The sequence below is a fragment of the Ahaetulla prasina genome, chromosome 1, assembly GCF_028640845.1.
Source record: "Ahaetulla prasina isolate Xishuangbanna chromosome 1, ASM2864084v1, whole genome shotgun sequence".
Taxonomy (NCBI): Eukaryota; Metazoa; Chordata; class Lepidosauria; order Squamata; family Colubridae; genus Ahaetulla; species Ahaetulla prasina.
Window position 1 is genome coordinate 84,070,433 of NC_080539.1, and position 19,323 is coordinate 84,089,755.

General features: G+C 35.9%; 1 protein-coding gene across 3 annotated transcripts in view; it reads left to right on the forward strand.

Annotated features, from left to right (window-relative positions):
• Positions 1–18,532, forward strand: part of SIPA1L2 (signal induced proliferation associated 1 like 2) — a 100,440-nt gene extending 81,908 nt beyond the window's left edge. The window contains exons 16-22 of one of the 3 annotated variants that reach the window (XM_058166486.1): positions 2,299–2,416; positions 4,422–4,641; positions 6,467–6,598; positions 10,086–10,139; positions 11,036–11,153; positions 13,695–13,776; positions 17,323–18,532. In XM_058166486.1, coding sequence (XP_058022469.1) covers positions 2,299–2,416; positions 4,422–4,641; positions 6,467–6,598; positions 10,086–10,139; positions 11,036–11,153; positions 13,695–13,776; positions 17,323–17,469 — 871 coding nt within the window. In that variant the 3' untranslated portion in view covers positions 17,470–18,532. Of the gene's footprint in view, positions 1–2,298; positions 2,417–4,421; positions 4,642–6,466; positions 6,599–10,085; positions 10,140–11,035; positions 11,154–13,694; positions 13,777–17,322 lie in introns of those variants that run through there. The other 2 variants (XM_058166496.1, XR_009153147.1) reach the window with 2 other exon arrangements.
• Positions 18,533–19,323: the final 791 nt, after the last annotated feature.

The window sequence follows — 19,323 nt, forward strand, 5'->3', positions numbered from 1 at the left end:
GGATTTTTGAGTAGGAATGGATGTTCTTAATCCAAGTGCAGATCTTCCACCTTATCTTCTGTTCTTTTTGAACAAATCATATCCTTTAGCTGTAGTCATAAAGCCCCAGGACTCCACGGTGCCTTATTAAACAAATATTTGCTGTTAAGAGTGTAGGCTCACCTTGTTTATTTCCTCTACTCCAAACAAGATCGCATAGACAATGAAAGGCAGAGATTTTATGAGATTTTGCTTTTTCAGATTTGCCTTCCAGGGATTTCAGAGACCTATTTCACAAACACTCTCACATTCTACAGTGCAAAACTGAAGTCCTTTTATTTTCCTTCATTCTTAGCCCCCAACCCCCAATGCAAGATGAGAACTGTCTTGTTCTAACAGTCCATGATACAGGAAACCTAATTGCTTCTTTTGATATTTGCATACCCCATTTTTAGCACAGAAAAGCTCATTACAATCATGATCACTATAGAGAGCAAACAAAGGAGAGGACAATAAAAACACAGTAACTTCCAGCTTGTTTTTATTTTACTAAATCTTGGAATGGAATGGAATGGAATGGAATGGAATGGAATGGAATGGAATGGAATGGAATAGAATAGAATAGAATAGAATAGAATAGAATAGAATAGAATTTTTTATTGGCCAAGTGTGATGGGACACACAAGGCATATGCTCTCAGTGTACATAAAAGAAAAGATATGTTCATCAAGAATTCTAAGGTACAACATTTAATGAGAGTCATAGGGTACAAATAAGCAATCAGGAAACAATCAAAATGAAATTAGTCTTGTACAATTAGGAAATTATTTATTTAACCAATTTATGTAGTCATGCATAAGTGACTTCCAGGCAGCTTATAAAATTTTAAAAATCTACCATATAATAAAAAACCAATTTAAAAAATCCCTATTTCACCTCCCCATCCCATGGCAACAATAACACAGTCAAATCAGCCACTTGATCAGTTCTATCTTCATTTGAGGTCCCCAGACCCACCCACTAAAAAAAAATACAATTTTTAGGGTCTTTTGGAAAAGCAACAATGAGACAACCCTACATCAGGGAGATATTGTTAAATATCATGTCTATGGAGATTCTCAGTCATCCAGGTCATGGTTGTCCCAAAGGTGCTTTTTCAAGCGGCAACTGGACTTTCTGGTTTTTCTTTGAAGACATTTTGCTTCTCATCCAAGAAGCTTCTTTAGCTCTGAAGAAGCTTCTTGGATGAGAAGTGAAACATCTTCAAAGAAAAACGAGGAAGTCCAGTTGCCCTTGAAAAAAGCACCTTTGGGTTAAATACCATTTTTAGATGTATGTTTCTAATTGTAGAAGTCTATTTATCTCTGAGAAGTATGTAGTCACTGATTTTGTTGGAATTGATAGCTATTGGTCTTATAGCTATTGGTCTTATATATATATAACACATATATATATATATGAGTGAAATATTTTGGAATTTTCAATCTGCTTTATTTTAATATGTGATTTAACCGGGTCTTTATGAAAATCAGATACTTTGTGTAATTGTTACACCAAACAGTTTTGTCAGATTTCTGGTATTAATAAAACCATGTCTTTGTAATAGAACCAATTATAATTTCACACATTATCCCTGGAACTTAACTAATAATGTAAATAACATTCTTGGGGATAAGTGAGCTTTGTTCTTTATTTTGATCTTGGATTTTAATTAAAATGTATTTGAGAATATATTGAAAAGAATAAAGCGCTTTTTATCTTGTAGGTGTTCTCTGAAATGTCAGATGGAACCCTAGAGCTAAATTCAATTGGCAATGGCTTCCATTAACACAAAAAGGGGGAAGAATTACTTCTGTGTTCTTTAATACTAATTTGCCCCCCAAATGTTCTTTTGGGTGTTGGGGAACACTTTGGCGCCAAGGGCGAGAAGGAACAAATATAATTTGTCAGCAGATACCTACTTGCATTATACACTTTTATGTCCCAGTATTTTAAGGGATTATTTCTTCATTGAACATTTCAAGACTGGAAATGTTTCTTCAGATAACTGTTCTTTAATATCTATTTTGATCGTGATTGTTCATTATTAATTTTAGTTTTCTGTGCTTAGTTTAAATGTTTTACAAATTAAAATTTCTAGTTGTACTAGGACTAGAATAGAATTAAGCACACACATACACACACATTATGTGTGGGTATGTATGTGTGTGACATGAAGAGGAATAATTATAAAGATATTTAGATAGGAACACATTATTAGTTAACTAAAAAAACTTGTCTCTGTGGGATGTATAATTATGTTGGTGGCCTTTCTTCAAGTCAGCTTCAAGCTTCTGTCAGGAGTATAGTTTCTGAAGGCCAGCAAGCTCTCTCAAAAGAAGAATTTCTGAAGTTGATGATGCAGAATAACATCTCTGCAGAGGATGGAAGAAGAAAGGTTAGCTATTTTTAAAAATATATATTTACTTCTTAGAGGCTATTATGCCCCAAATCTACTGACATTGCTAAGGGTTCAAAACTGTTAGCAATGAGAAAGGAAGAGAAAATAATTGTGAGAAGTGGGATTGTACAATGTATTTAGAAGAAATATTTTGCAAAACCTAGTGTATGAATGGGGAATCCCTTCTCAAAGCATTCAAGCTCTGCATTTTCCAGAAAGCTTTTTCATAACTGCTTTTAAGCCTTGTCCCCAGTTCCACAGATAACATTGTCTTCAAAGCTATGCATAATTAGCTAAATAAGAAATGCATTATATGTTTATTTAAGAGCACATATATGTATTGTCCAAGGGATGCAGTAGCTCAGTGACTAAAACACTGAGCTTATCGATAAAAAGATCAGCAGTTCAGCGGTTTGAATGCCTAGTGCCATGTAACAGGGTGAGCTCCCGTTACTTGTCCCAGCTTCTGCCAACCTAGCAGTTCAAAAGCACGTAAAAAATGCAAATAGAAAAATAGGGACCACCTTTGGTGGGAAGGTAACAGCATTCCGGTGCACCTCTGGCGTTTAGTCATGCCGGCCACATGACCACGGAGACGTCTTCGGACAGCGCTGGCTCTTCAAGCGATGAGCATCGCCCCCTAGAATCGGGAACAAATAGCACATATGTGCGAGGGGAACATATATGTGCGAGGGGAACTTTTACCTTTACCTTTATTTGTATAGTAAATTAGAAAAATGCAACATTTGTATCACATTTGGAAAGCTGCACTTAAAATCAACTTTACTGTACATTATTGTAAAAAAAATCATAGGTGCATTCCAAATAGTCATGCATTCTGGATTACTAAACATTTTTCCCCTCCCAGAGTTGATTCAGATTTGTGAAATAAGAATAAAATTCTTAGAGACATGTGCAGTTTAGTTTACCCGTGCTTAAGAATTGGTCTTTCTTAGCATTCAGATTTTATGTTGTGAATGTGGAACAGTGTATATCAATAGGTGGCAAAAACGAATTTATATTCACATAATATAGTGTCTTTCGCTTTCCAGGATAGCGGGAAGGACTAACCTTAAAGAATAAAGCTAATTGTTAGCTTCCCAAGCATCTGAAATCCCCAGGGAAAGACCTGCTGCTCTGTGCTAAGGCTTATAGATTGACACTTGGTGTGACATGGAGATAGACCTTCTCAGCAGTGGCATCTACCCTAGATAATAGCTTTCACTTTGCAACATGCTAGGGTGATATATTTTATAGACTCTTTAAAATATTGACTTTCTTGTATTGACTTTCCTCGGACATGAGCTCCATCCCCTATTCATTTATTATTTGGTTCATTAACTTTACAGAGTTTCACCCTGAAATGATTTTGCAGTATAGGAAGTAGAGATATGTTTGTTTTATTCTGTATTATTTTAGGATTGCACTATATTTCATGTAGAATTGATTATATTTATTCAGTATTAAAACTTAGTCTTACTCATTTCATGAAAACATAATAGCAATAGCACTTAGACTTACATACCGCTTCACAGTGATTTCCAGCCCTCTCTAAGCATACAGAGTCAGCCTATTGCCCCCAACAATTTCGGTCCTCATTTTACCCATCTTGGAAGGATGGAAGGCTGAGTCAACATTGAGCCTGGTGAGATTTGAACTGCCAAACTTCTGGCAGTCGGCAGTCAGCAGAAGTAACCTGTGGTGCTGTACTCTAACCACTGCGCCACCGTGGCTCAATTCTTTATTTAGCAGTGGCTGCATATTGTATTCAACCATTTGGAGCTAATTTTCTACTTTCCAGTAATTCATGATGGGACAAGCTTGTATATGAGGAGAAAATTACCTTTGTCATGATGATACACTCTAGTTTCTGATGCTAGTGAAGCAGTATTGAGCAGGCTATCTCTAGAATAAGATTTATTTTTGTGTAAACTAAAAATCTCATCATCTTTATGATAAGTGTTCAAGTCTGTGTACTAATTTGTTCTCCTGAAATGTTTAGTTTTCATTCTATGGCAACCTATCTCCAAGGAGGATACTGTACCGTACTCTTTCTGATGAGAGCATATGTAGCAATCGGAGAGGATCTTCCTACGCCAGCTCACGGAGTTCAATGCTAGACCAAGTGTTGCCAAACGATATTTTGTTTAGCACTACGCCACCTTACCACAGCACCTTACCTTCTAGAACAAGTTTAAACAATGGTAGTGGAAATCTGCGACGTAAGTTGTATGTGTTCGTACGTGTGATGCATCTACTGATTTTATATTCGATTTTCAGTTAGCAACATATCTTCTGAATGAAACATTTTTTAAAAATTGCTTTACATTGATGGGAGCATTTGATTCACCTAGCCAGGATTGTTTGAAGGTGGGGTGGAGAAGAGTCAAGATGGCAGGCATGAATTGCGCAATCAAGCCTTTGCCCCTTAGGTTACAGGGTCATGCCTGTCATCTTCATATTTTCTTCCTCCTCAGTTCCTTTGCATTAACTGGAAATAGCTGTCCAGAGTTTCAGTTAAAGACATCAGACTAGAAACCTGGAGATTGTAAGTTCTAGTCCTGCTTTACACATGAGAGCTAGCTGGGTGACCTTGGGCTAATCACTGTCTCTCAGCCCAACTCACCTCACAACATCGTTGTGATGGGGAAAATAGGAAGGATTATTAGGTATGTTTGCCACCTTCAGTTATTTCTAAAAATAATAAAGGTAGAAAATAAATATTAAAATCTGTGAACTGTAGCTACAAAGGATATGAAATTCCTCTACTGAACTACTTTATAATATCCTTTAGACTACTGTAGAGATTCACAAACTTTTGGTACAGTCTTTAGATTCCTCTACAGGTAGTTGCTAATTTATAACTTTTAACCATGTTTCTTTGTATATAAAATACTATAAATTGCTTCTTCAAGCACACAAACTGCATTTAAATGAATTTTAAATTAAACTTTTTGTATATACAGTATGTGCGCTTTTGAGTCATTGACTCAAGTGGAATCCTTGCACTTTTCCTGGCAACATTTTTGAAAGTAATTTGTCATTGCCTCCTTCTCAGGGCTGGCTCAAGTTGTCCAGTTGGCTTCATGCCTAAGGGAGGGACTAAAACTCATTGCGTCCCATTTTCTTGCCTGGTGCTTTAACCACTACACCAAATTTGGTCAATCAGTTAAACTTTTTCAATTAAATTCTTTTTTTATGCTGTGGCCCTCAACTCAAAATATTATGTGCACCCAAGCTTTAGATTATTGTAAATGACATAAATTGTTTGTACACGTTCATAGATTTAGGAACAGGTTTCATCTACTAATAGTACAAACTCTATGGATATATTCTGCCGGTATGGGAAGCATTTTTACCACTTCTCAATCTCAATTGCATTCACCGTTTGTTAACAGGAGCTAGGAATAAAATGAATTGTTCAAAATTTGAATAAACCTGAAGGAAACACTTGCAATCTGTAGGTATTATTTGAAAGATTATTATCTAGGATATGAAAATTAGATTATTTTCTTCAGTCAGTTGAAAATGTACAGCAGAAGGAAACAAAAAGTTTTGACAAGAAGTAGTTGGTTTGGTGATAAATACATAGCATTCATTATATGAGATGTCATATTTAGTTTTACCAGGGGCATTGAAAATCTCTGACAAATTCAGGGGCGGATAACAATTGCCAGGTCAAGCAGCTCAAAAACATCTGTGTACTAAATATAATTGCATAAACTTTCAATGAAACACAGGAGAACACATCTAATTAAAAGTAAACTCTGGTGCAGACTTTGAGACGAATAAAGCCTTTTTTTTTCTGTACTCAATCTGGCCAGTGAAGAATAAAGTGAGACTATTCATCTACCTTGAAAACTATACTTATATTCCATCTTCATCCTATTCTTCCAGAAAAAGAAGGAGCTGTTTGAATTCTACAAAATAGTCATCCCACCTCTTAATGGGCCTCTTTTGTAGCAGTTGCCTGATGCTCATATATTTCAATGTTTTTCTTTTCTTTTCTAATGTATTATCTTAAAGTCCACTTTCTTTTTAATGTAGATGAACTGTGGTTCTCAGATGGATCTTTATCTGACAAATCAAGATTCAATGATCCTGGCTTAATGCCCCTTCCAGATACAGCAACAGGATTAGACTGGTGTCACTTAGTTGATGCTGCACAAGCATTTGAAGGTAATGTGCGATCAATGTAACTGCTGCTAAATTATCGCAAATTAAGAGGCCACCCTCCTGTTATTACCAGAGGCAATGTCACTCAAAAACATTTGATAATTTGGAAATTTCGTGCATGCTCTCCTAACCCATCAGCTTTCTGTTCCTAAATCTGTAATTCCCAGTTGATAAGTGGATTGTATAGGTTTCATGATCTTATCACACTTGATTTCATTGAGGGCCGCATCAGGGTTGTGTTTGACCTCGGGGGGCATGGAGGGCGTGGCCGGGGTGGGTGTGGCCAGCTTGATGCCACTTGTATCGTCGGTGCCTGTGGTGGCCCGAACGCTCTGCCAACAAAAATGGGTTCCTGAGCTCCATTTTTGGTTGTGCACCCCTCCTTTGCTGTTTCCAGGGCAGCCCCACAGGCCAAATCTAAGCAACCTGCAGGCTGGATCCTCCCCACAGACCATGAGTTTGACATCCCTGGTCTATCAGATTGCTGTTAGGTGCAGTGGACTTAAGACAAAATATATAGCTACAAGACTAAGAAAATATCCTTTGTTAAAAATGAATATTGATCATTTTTTCTTCATATTTACTTGGCCACCTATCTCACAGTCAAGTGACTCTGGGTGGTGTACAACAAAGTTAAAAACAATGTCTACAAATTACCCGCCAGGTAAAGACTTTTCTGAAGTCGTTTTTCTAAACATAGTTTCTGTTATGTCACAATAAAGCTAATAAACAGGTAGCAGGACAGAAATTATGATAGCTAGATGATAGCTAGAGAGAGAGAAAGAGATTGTTGCAGAATCTCAACAGTTACATGATTGCAATTTGGGTGTTCTGCAACCCATGCTCATTTGTAACGGTCACCAGAATTCTTTGGTTATATGATCACCATTTGTGAGCTTCCCATGACAGAAATAATGGAGAATTTGGCACTAAAATCAAGTCATGATTGCATGATTTACTCATTTAACAACTGCAGGTGATTTGCTTAAGGAACTGAACATTTTCAATGTGGCATGGTGATCTTTCATTTAACCACATCACTTATTGACAAAGTTGCTGGTCTCAATTATTGAGGACTACCTGTAGTTTTCTGTTATTCTATTCTATTCTATTCTATTCTATTCTATTCTATTCTATTCTATTCTATTCTATTCTATTCTATTCTTACGCTTGGTTTTATACATACATACATGCTAATCCTCTTAAATGGGTCCCTTTAAATCTTTTAAAATGTTTGTCTTTTGGTTACAAAGACCTTAGTTAGAAAGACTAATATAACACATTATATTGAAAGACATAAACAATCTAAAACGTGTTGGTTGGAAAAGGTGCTACCAGGGTCTTTTTAACTAGAAAATGTCAAGACTTCTGACATTTTGCTACTACAAAATAAAACAGCTTTTCTTCTAATGTATCATTTATTAAACTTCGTAAGATAAAAGATAAAAAGATAAAAATGCTTAAAAAACCGTCTTCCCTAAAAAAATAAAATAAAGCATAAGCATACTATAAAGAGGCTGTTTTTATCTTGCCCCTGAGCCCATTTCAATATCTTACGTTGTGTCTTGAAATGTTGCCAACTTCATTCAGGACAGCATCTGTACTCTTCCAGATGCCTGCAGTGGTTTCAATGAATTGTCTTGACTGAACATGGTGGATTAAATTCACAGTTGTATGAATAAAAGGATGTTTGTGCAATGGTTTTCTTGCTGGCTTTTCATGATAAGATAATGCACCCTCTAAAAAGCCTCTCCTGAAATTTGCAAATTCCTGAGTGGTGCATGCTATGGTTATAAATAGATTCAGTATGTATACTGGATATGTGTGCGTGTACACACACACACACACACACACACACACACACACACACACAAGAGTGGTTTATCTTTCATTGTCATTTCAAATGAAAAAGAAGAGAGACCAAGCTTCAGATTTTGATTAAAGCATTTGCTTTTGCCTAAATTCCAATAGATCTTATGTAAAATAGAAAATGAATATAATGAAAAACTGCATATCCTAGTGAACTTCATAAGCTTAATGAGACCTTGAAATTTGATTTCTCCTTTCTGTTTAGACATTCTAACTAGAGTAGCACATTCATTTTCAATTTAGACATAAAAAAGGCAGTAATTTTATAAACAAAGAAAATACATCTATGATACTATAATTTACTTTTAAGAAGTAAGTATATTGTTGATAATAAGTTTTTCTGGTTGCTTTACACAGATAAAAGTCATGTGGCTGTTATATATTAAGACTATTACAGTATAACAAAATGAATAGAATTTATCTTACAATGGAAGTTATAGGATTCTGTTTTGTATTCAGTTTCTGGGATGCTAGGTGGAAATAACTACAAATATCACACAAATCATCTCTCTTTAATGGTGAATTATATCCATATAACTGTTTTCCAAAGTAGCTTCAAACAGTACCCCTTCTATTCATAACACACAGCCCTATTTCCTCCTTTTTAGCCTTTTCTTTTTTGTGTGTCTTTCATAGCAGTTGTTTCACTGTATTAAAAATTAATATTCGACAAACATAACCTCTTATGTAATTATAGCTCACAATAATAATTATTCAGCTAGTAATACCTTCAATGTATTGGTTATTACCTTGGATATTTGCTCATTCAGCCAAAGTCTATAGCAGTTTCTCCCAAAATCAAGGCTAAATACATGAAGCAAATGGAGAATGAAGAATAAATCAAAAGTGAATGCTCATATCTTGCTATAAAGAGAGAGATAGAAAGTAGCCAAAATATCCAAATAAACATTGTTTTGTGCACTGCCTTTTCTATCAGTTTTCAACATGTACTGATAAACTATAGATCGAAAGATTAAAATAATGTACTTAAATGTATTTAGTAGAATTAAAAACATTAAAATAAGGATGAGAAAAGAATATGCTGTATGTTTCTGTGTTTCATTATTTCAGGACATACCAATAGATGTGCAACGCAGTTTCTCTTTTCTCACTCTTTCAGAGTAAATAATTTCACTTTTGAATGTACTCGTGTTTTATTACAAATTTGACTTGTAAAACAAAAAGGAAAATGAAATGCTGTTTTTTATTTTAAAAGTTCAGCTATACTTATAATTCAAAACCAGGCTAACTCACAAACCTATTTAGTAAACTTTACTGCCCTTTCTCTAATATTCCTAACTAATAAATATATCTGAAAAAGAAAAGTGTTACTGTTTTTGTTCCATGTTTTATTTTATATATTCTGCAACTACTTTATTATAACTACTAGAATTGTCAGCATCCAGATCTATAGAGGAGAACATGACAATGCTAGATTGATGATGAAAAACATTGAATTAGAGGTTTTTTTTAATAGAAACCCCACAGTAAAGTTTACACAACATAACCCTGTAAATTCCACAAGATTGAGTTGTTTCACATAAGTATAGCAAGTGCCATAATCCAAAGGTAGTTCAGTGGACTTTGTTTGTTCATAGGAAAATTCTAAATCTTATTTCAGATTATGACTCTGACGAAGAACTTGGGCCAATCTGTCATCACACTTCGTTTCTAGGTGATGATCTGGGTAGACTGTTGGATATTACATTATTTTTTTTAAAAAAAGTATATATGCTTTTATATGTTTGCACGGTTGCATGACAAGGTTTGCGTCTATGCAAGAACAGAGGAAGGCATGCTGTGGTCAGGGCCAAGACCTAGAGACAGAATGAATTCAGTCTACAAACAAATGATCTTTGCTTCTACCGAATACAAACGTTGCATGGAAAAAGCTCAGAGTTCTGTTCTTTCTTGTTCTATAACAAATGTGTGCGTGCCATACTTTTTTTTTTCCTTTTAGTACTGGGTATAATTTTGGCTGCCACACTGCATGCCTTTCAGCGGGGAAGCTTATTTCCCAAAGAGTAAAGCATGTATTTTGTCCTTGGAAAGGAAGTAATTTAAAAATCATTGGTGTAAGCAGCTTTCTTTTTATGACTAAAATTGATCTGCCAGTGATAAGATCATAATGAAAATTTTAGCTCATTGGAGTTCAAGTGTATAGGTAATTAGTTCCTTTATTCAAGTAAAATAGTAGATCGGATTTCATATTTTTAAATGAAATACAAAGCTTTTTTTCTTATGAAATATCTGCTTTGCCTTAAAGTATTTTGGTTTAGAATTTCTGTGAGTTTTGGGGAAATGAGATGAATAATAAATAGTGAAAATAAATGTCAGTTACAGCAACTCTCAAGCTGTAATTAATGAGCATGCTTTAGTATTTGTCCGGAATTCCAAGGGATGGGGAATGAGGATTTAAAGAAATGGTTGCAAGCATTTTCTTTTCTCTCTCTCTCTCTTTTTTTTTTTTTTTGGCTATATCTGGATTCAGCTCTTGATCAGTTTTGTATTCTGAAAGTATTTCTAGGTTACCTTTTTTTAAGTTATTTGCTTATGCATTTGCCTTTCTAGATCAAAGAGTGGCATCTTTTTGTACCCTGAATGACATGCAGCATATGCAGGCTTTGGAGAATAACCAAGCCTTGGGCTCAAGTCCAACAAATGGAAAAGACTTCATTGATGCTAATGGGTATGTAAAGTATGTACAGAGAAGGCTTCTTCCCGCATGATTCTACGACTTGGATTTTTGGGGCAATGTCCAAACCCAGTAGCAGCCAGTTCATCTGGATGCCATTTGCAGCAGACTGTCTCCGCCGTGAGGCACCCTGTGTGGAATTCCCTTTCCAGCAGAATACAAGGAATTCCTTCCACATTGGCCTTTAAGAAGACCTCAGAACATGGCTTTCTCAAATGACTGTTGACAATGTTTAGTTATGCAGTGCAAGTCTGAATTCGTAAGGTTTTAAATAGTAGTTTAATAATTAATTTGTTGTGGATCTGTTGTTTTAATAATAGGGCTGTGTGGTTTTTTTCCCCTTGCTCAGATCTTTTGATAGTGGGTGGTCTCATAAATAGTCTCTTGTTTCACCTTTGTTATTTTTCTTTGCTGATAATCCATTTAGGGAGAAAGCTTTTGAACAGAAGTGGGAGTCATGATCTATATTTTTCTGGCTTTAAGAAAGCAAAGCCAAGTATATACTGCAGGTAGCATCTGCAGTTTATATATATTGAATTGCTTGTTTGAAGTCTGTCTGAGCTATAAGGAGTTCAGGTACTTTTCTTTCTTTAAAAGGCCAGGAGTCACATGCATGTCATCAAAACTTATTTGGTTAGACTTGTTACGGCACAGGAAACAAGTCTAATGGCATCACAATGTCACTTGAAACGTTTGGCTTTTCTAATTCTTCTTCTTCACTGCCATAGCCAGTGTGAGGCATGTACACAGTATAACAATGTTATACAATCGTATATTGTATAACATTACTTGTTTTTCCGAATTTGACAGCTTCCTTCCTATTCCCTTGCTTTTTCTCCACTCCATCACTTATTCTCTTGCATTTGTTCACATAATTTCAATTAGGCACAGCAGTAAGCAATCTCAGTAGAGCCTGACGCGCATGTTTTTTATTGGATTACATTTTAGGGAGTTAAGTTTTGTTGCTTTATTGTTTCCTCTCTTTGTTTTGCATTGTGATCCACAAAATTGAGTTGGGCAGCTATGTCTGTGTCTCGGTTTGTCTAACTATCTTCCCAAGGAGCGAATCCAGCAATGCTGGTCTTGCTTACATTAATCTTTTGTCAGCAGAATGTGTACAATACTTGGCAGCTTCTTGAAACCATCCTCTTTCCTTGCAGTTTCCATCACTATGATTTCAGCTACTGATTTACATCCTTCCTTATTTACTTAATTCGTATGCCACCCATTCCCAAAGGAGGCTAACAATTTCAAAGGCAAATTACCTTGGGGTGGGGTGGGGGAATATCACCCTTTCTTTTGGAAAATACAGAAATATATTAGGAGCAAGAAAAATCGTATTGGTTGTCTCTCCACTTTGTAGTTGTATCTCCATTGTGGGATTTTGTCCTCCATAATAAATTTATTTACACTGTTACTCATATAGCTTCTGAAGATTTGTTCTAACACACTTCCTTCTTTGGACACAACTCTACAGTTTTCATAGCAATATAGAAGTGATTTGCCTTTGACATGGTTTTTGCTTTACTTCCTAATCTACCTGATATCCCTGGTATTTCTTGTGGTCTCCCATCCAGTTATTTATTTATTTTATTTATTTTGTCACAACAATATATGTAACTATCATACAGAAAGGTTGATTGGAAAAACAATAAGCCAAGGTTTACTAGGCATTACTATCTAGCCGGGTCTATTAATCCATACTTCACTATGTCATTAAGACTAATTGTTTTGGATTTTTGGTAACAGAAAGCCTTTAATTAATGACCAGACAAGGCTTTGGCAGATCATGGTGTTTTTTAAAATTATTTAATTGCTCTTTTAATGGCTGCCCACCCTGGGTGGCTTACAAAATCCAGAAATAAAAACAGGTAAAAATATAAAACAGCACAGGCAACTGGACCAAAACAACCCTAACAATAACAGGAAACCACAACAGCGCCCTTACAAACATATTAAGCCCTGGCCTAAGATTTGAGACAGGCTTTAAGGGGTTTCTCAGAACCCCAGGAGAATGGAGTTTAGCACATGCTTTTCATTGCATTTAAACCAGTGATGGGTTTCAAAATTTTTTACTACCGGTTCTGTGGGTGTGGCTTGGTGGGTGTGGTATGGCTTGGTGGGCGTGGCTTGGGAGTGACAGGGGAAGGTAAAATGCGCAAAACCCCCATTTCCTCCCAATCAGCTGGGACTTGAAAGGCAGAGAATAGATGGGGGTGGGGCCAGTCAGAATTTTTACTACCAGTTCTCTGAACTACTCAAAATTTCCACTACCAATTCTCCAGAACGTGTCAGAACCTGCTGAAACCCACTTCTGATTTAAACCCAAAGAATGTATCTCAGCAACTTTTCATTTGAGATTGGGTCTTTTACTTTACATGTTTCTGAATTAAAATCTGAGTGCTTTTATATGGTTTTGAAAATCATAATATACTGTACATTGTTCAGTTGTTATGTATGGATGTATGGAAATGTTTTACTAGGAAATCTATATGATATTTTGAACTAACCCCAAAGTACATTTTGATTTTTTAGGGAGGATAGTCCTACTACTTTGACTGGAAAAGTAAACCAGCTAGAAGTGATCCTTCGACAATTGCAAACTGATCTTCGAAAGGTAAAAAAATAAAATGTCTTCATTAATATTACATCGTTTGACTAAAGATACTGTAGGATTTCTGTCTAGGACCTGCACACTAGCTTACATATTATATGAAAGCTATACTCGTGTGGTACTAGCTGCTCTGCCATTAGAAGCAACGTGGAGTCAGCATACTGCAAATAGGGTAATTAGCGGTGGTGAAGTGAATTGAAAGAAAAGCTGTGTGCTGTGACCTCAAACCACATCAGGCCATTGAGCAAACCACATTTTGCCCTTAAAATTATGGGAAATCTGCACATGACTTCTGCTTTCTAATTTAATTGTTTCCTAAAGTGTTCAGATGTCTTTATTGTAATCTTTTCTTGCAAAAGTAACTTTTTTGAAAGGCAAAGATGTATCCTGAGATATAAATTCAAATAGTATGCCATAGAGGCTCTAGTGAATCACATTGCTCTATTGTCCTAGACAGATCAGTGTCTGCCTTCATGGAAGGCAACTGTATTCCTGGGTCATTTTTGACCCAGGAAGTAGCCCTGGGAGGATTGGGGGGGCGTATATTTTAATTGGGTGGCCCCTTGGCTTCCATGGAGCAAAAGCCATTTCCATACCCTCATTATAAACTTAACTAGAAGGCTATCATGAAAATAATTTGAACAGGAATTTATTTTACAAGTGTTGAAATACACAAAAAGGATGTGTCAATTTAATTACGCAATACTTTCAATTTAGATTGTTTTTGATGACCCAGATTGTTGGGGGCAATATGCTGACTCTAGAAATTGCTTTAGAGAGTGTTGTAAAGCACCATGAAGCTGTATAAGTGCTATTGCTATTGTAATCTAAATGTGGTATGTTGACTGCATACCACATGAATAACAACAGTATAAAAAATACTGTACTCACCTCAGTGAGGTATGAAAGTATAGATGTACTGTTTTTCCAATTACACATAATGGTGAGTGAGATTACATACAAATTTTACAGTTCAGTGCTATCTGACTTTTGAACTGTCAGTGGAATCCTGTGTAAGATTAATTAACACACAAATATCTTTTCAAACATTGCAAGGCATAATTGCATAACATCAGTTAAAGACCTTACAGTATTGTGTAACTAGAAAAGTTGATGTCTCAAATTAAAATTTTCATAAATATACAGCTCACAGAGCATCTGATTGCAGTAGATCTGATTAATTAAAGTCACATCTTGTACAGTTTATAAAAAAGAATGGTTGGGAGTGATTTTTGGGAGGTGGTTGGTGGCATGAACTGCTAGTTAAAATTGACCCCTTAGAGCAGGGGTGTCAAACTCGTGGCCCACAGGCCCGATGCGTCATGCACTGGCCATGTCCACCCCGGGTTTAGCAAAGGGGGATAAAGTTGCGATGTGTCAAGTGAGGACAATGTGATGAAGACAACAAGTTTGACACCCATGCTTTAGAGAAACATCCTCCTGTGTTTTGTTTTGTTTTTTAAGGAGAAATGCAGAGAATTGGAGGGAGATTAACTGGCATATCCACCACTTTTCCTCTGACAAACTCAGTATAGGAATAAAGTGTCCTTTTACTCTGAAAAAGATGTATTTGTTCCTCTTTCCCTTTGTTCCAAGCTGCAGTTCTTCCAGATGCTTAGCATTTCATCTATTTTGAACTTTAGATCAGCTTCTAATGGGAAAGGTGAAAATTTGCTATCACATCTAGAATATTCCACGAGTGTAATATTCATTCAAGAAATTGTTTTCTGAATCCCTGTTAAACTTAATAAAAGAAATAATACCAAAAAATCTCAGTCATGTTCTGAGAGTAGTGTGCCAAATTAGAGAGTGAAGTTCTAATGTTAGGTTTTTATATACTAGACCCGTGATGGCGAACCTATGGCACCATATTGGTGGGCACGCAAGCTCAAAAGCAGGCCTTCCAGTCCTACCAGAAGTCAGCAAATGGGCAGTTTCCAGCTTCCAGAGGGGGGTGGGGAACACTGTTTTTGCCCTCCCCAGACTCCTAGAAAGGCTCTGGAGCCTGGGGAGAGTGAAGAACGGGCCTACTGGGCCCACTGGGCCATTGTGTGCCCAAAGCGGGGGGAATATGGGGCTGCATGAGGCGCATAGAATTATGGATGTGGGCACACACATGCGCAACTCCCCCCATTTTTGGCATACGATGGCAAAAAGGTTAGCCATCATTGTACTAGACAGTAACGCAATTTTATGCCTACAAGCTACCATGTCAACATATTGCAGCTACTATGACTGGCTCTGACTATTCTCCTGTGATGGAGCCTCAAAATATGAAATAAGCAATGCAAACATTTGTATATACTATGGTTCAGTACAGCCTATTCTTAAGCATTTACAAACACATATTTATTTCTGTAATAATGCAATGCAACGCACAGCAATGCAATACCACACAAATTCTTTTTTACATAATATTCTTTTAATTCTAATTGGATGCTACAAATTTACCTGTGCTTTTTGTTTGAATAATGAATCTGATTATTCACATAGTATTTGGAAGCTGCTTCATTCATTTATCTGATATATGCTTTCCCCCATATTTCTTGTATACCGAAAGAGCCAGAAAGAGGGCTAAGAAAATATCTAAAGATCCCTCAAATCCTGTTTCAACTTCTCTCCTCAGGACGCCTCTATAGGGCATTGCATGCCAAAATAACTAGACACAAAGACAGATTTTTTTCTGCTATGCCATCACTCTGCAAAACACATAATTCCCACAACACTAACTTAAGGACCTCTGATCATGTAGTAGGTGTTGTGACCTAGGCCCAAATAGTTATTACCAGACACAATCAACACAAACAAACATATTTTATTAGAACAGCTGAGAATTACTTCATTCTCAGCTTAGTCCAAATTAAGCCCAAAACAAAGTCCTTCATAAAAAGTCCTTTGGCCTTATCACAAATGTTTGTCTTCTTTGGCACCTGCCAAAGGCTTTTCTTGGCAAGAACCCCATGAAGTTCAGAAACAGGAGACAAGAAACAATTGTAGCAACGTTGCTTTTCTACAAAGAACGCAAGAACCTTTGCTCTTTTAAGCCTTATGGGAGGGGCCAATCATCTCCTGGCCTTACTCCTGAGTTGTCCTTTTTGCTTTAGCTGCTCTTGCCTTCTGGCAGCTGTTCACATGCGTGCACTAGGAGCAGGCTCCTCCTGTTCCTCTGCTGTCTATCTCTGGAGGCTCCGGAGTCCGTGCATCACTCCCAGATGGCCCTGGCCCCATCTCTACCTCTGATGCAGAATTTAATTTTGTCTTGTTGTCTTGTTTGCAAGCATGTTTACGTCTTACACCTTTTTATGAAATGATGTCTTTTGATTGATAGCATGGTCCTATCAATGACACAGAAACTTGGTTATCCAGTCCCATTTAGCTTGTTTAGGCAGCAAGGCTACCTTCTTTAAAATCGAACAAATTGAGATAAATGGAGAATCAGAATTCCACTGCTATCATTGTGACCAGGAAAATAAATATGTACATGTTTGTTATCTGTGCTACAAAAAGAATGATTATAAACATGATTTCACTCCTCTTTCTATGATCTAGGAAAAGCAAGACAAGGCTGTTCTCCAAGCTGAAGTCCAGCATTTGAGGCAAGATAATTTAAGACTTCAAGAAGAATCACAAACAGCAGCTGCTCAGCTAAGAAAATTTACAGAATGGTTTTTCAGTACAGTAGACAAAAAATGCTAATATCTGAAATTTGAAAAAGTGCTGCTGAAAAACTTAATAATTTTGAATTTGCCTAATATTATTTTAATCAGCCTTCAATCTTTTAGACATTTTCTGCTATAACCTCCACCCAGGCCCCTTCATTTGAACAAAGCTACAAACTATTAGAAATTCTTTATATCCAATTGAAGAAGAGAACGAATGACATACATTTGCTTTCGTTAAAATGAATGTACATTCCTGGTGTCATTTTAGACATTTTAGAATAAATTTATGGTTTGAGCTTGCCTGGAAGAGAATGGTTTTGGGGTTTATAGCCACTCCTTTAGGTGCTCCAGTGAAGTTGTTTAAGCAATTTACAGTAACTTGGGTTTCAGCATTGTAAGATAAAGAAAGTAGACGTATACTTTCATGTTTAAAGGTGCTCTATTTTTTGTATGTACAGTAGATATTTCCACAGTCACATTGTCATAGCAATAAGAATGGAAGTAGAAATAAATAGTCACAAAGCTGTGTTTATTAATAAAAATAGCACTGATAAGTTTAAGAGTAGTTTGGATGCAGATATATTAGGAGTTATTTATTTGCAGAAAAAAAATGGTGCCTGAATTTAAATTGTGTTCCGATTTTTCTAAAGATACACATGCCTTCTATAATGGCTCATTTGATCAATTCACTGTCAGTGACTTTATATAATTCATATTCAGCAAAGATGGTTATAGAGAGCCTAATTATAATAATCCTATGTGATGTGAACCAGCCAATCATTTGTATAATGCCAGATTTGTTTATCTTTGTACAGAAGCTTTGAGCATGTGACTTGTATTTAACATCTTTTATTTAAGCTTATTTAACCTCTTTAATTTTATAAAGCTTTTGTTTTACCTGCACTATGGTGAAGAGGGGGTTGCAAGCTACAGTGTGTGTTTAGCTTGCCAATATGGCACTGCAGAGTTCTAGAAGAGTCTAACAATTGAATGCTGCTAGTACACAACTTGTGTTTGTATGCTTTAACATTTTAACTGATTTGTTTGAAATGAATATACATTGCTTTTTTAAAAAAAATAAATGTTTAAAATATCAACCACAAGCAATAGTCCTCTGTTTTCACTGACTAACATTACGGTTGGATTTCATTACAAAGAAGAGCATAGTAGAATATTTTTGTGATCTACACAGTTCTATACTTAGTAGTAGATTTCTGCAGGGGCCTGGAGGTTGGATTTGATAGTTTCCAAGAACTTAATAGTCTGACACCAAACTGATACAAAACTTGTGACATTTGCGGAACTATAATTCCAACTCACTTTTCATACTTTTTAACATTTTTCAGTAAAGGAGAAATCAAATATCAATGCTTTTAGTTCTACACACATATGAACAACGAATATCATGGGATTTAGTTTTCTATTAAACTATTGATTGAGAATATTAATGTAAAAATGTGATATATTAAAATATTCCCTGTGGTTTTAAAATTGTAATATATTTTTTTCTTAATGTTAAAAATTTTTTTCTTTGCATAGCATTCTGAACACTGGCTGCCTTTTAGAAATCCTGCTTCAAATGTATTAGCTCAGACATTTTATAAATATTAAATAAGATCATGCAATTAGAAGAAAGGAAAGATGAGGGACACATAGCCACTCCTCCCTTAATTCTGCCACTGTAGTGTGTTCAAGGTCAACACATCATTTTATAAAATTTGTCTTTAAAAATTATAATTTAATGTAAATTTTAAAACTTGTGTTTTCCTATTGTTCAAGCATTATATTATACCCAAAATTCTTTCCCCATTCAACCATGCAATGTTTCACATATTCATTCTCCAAATTCAATTTCATTAACAATTTATTAACCTTTGCAATAACACAG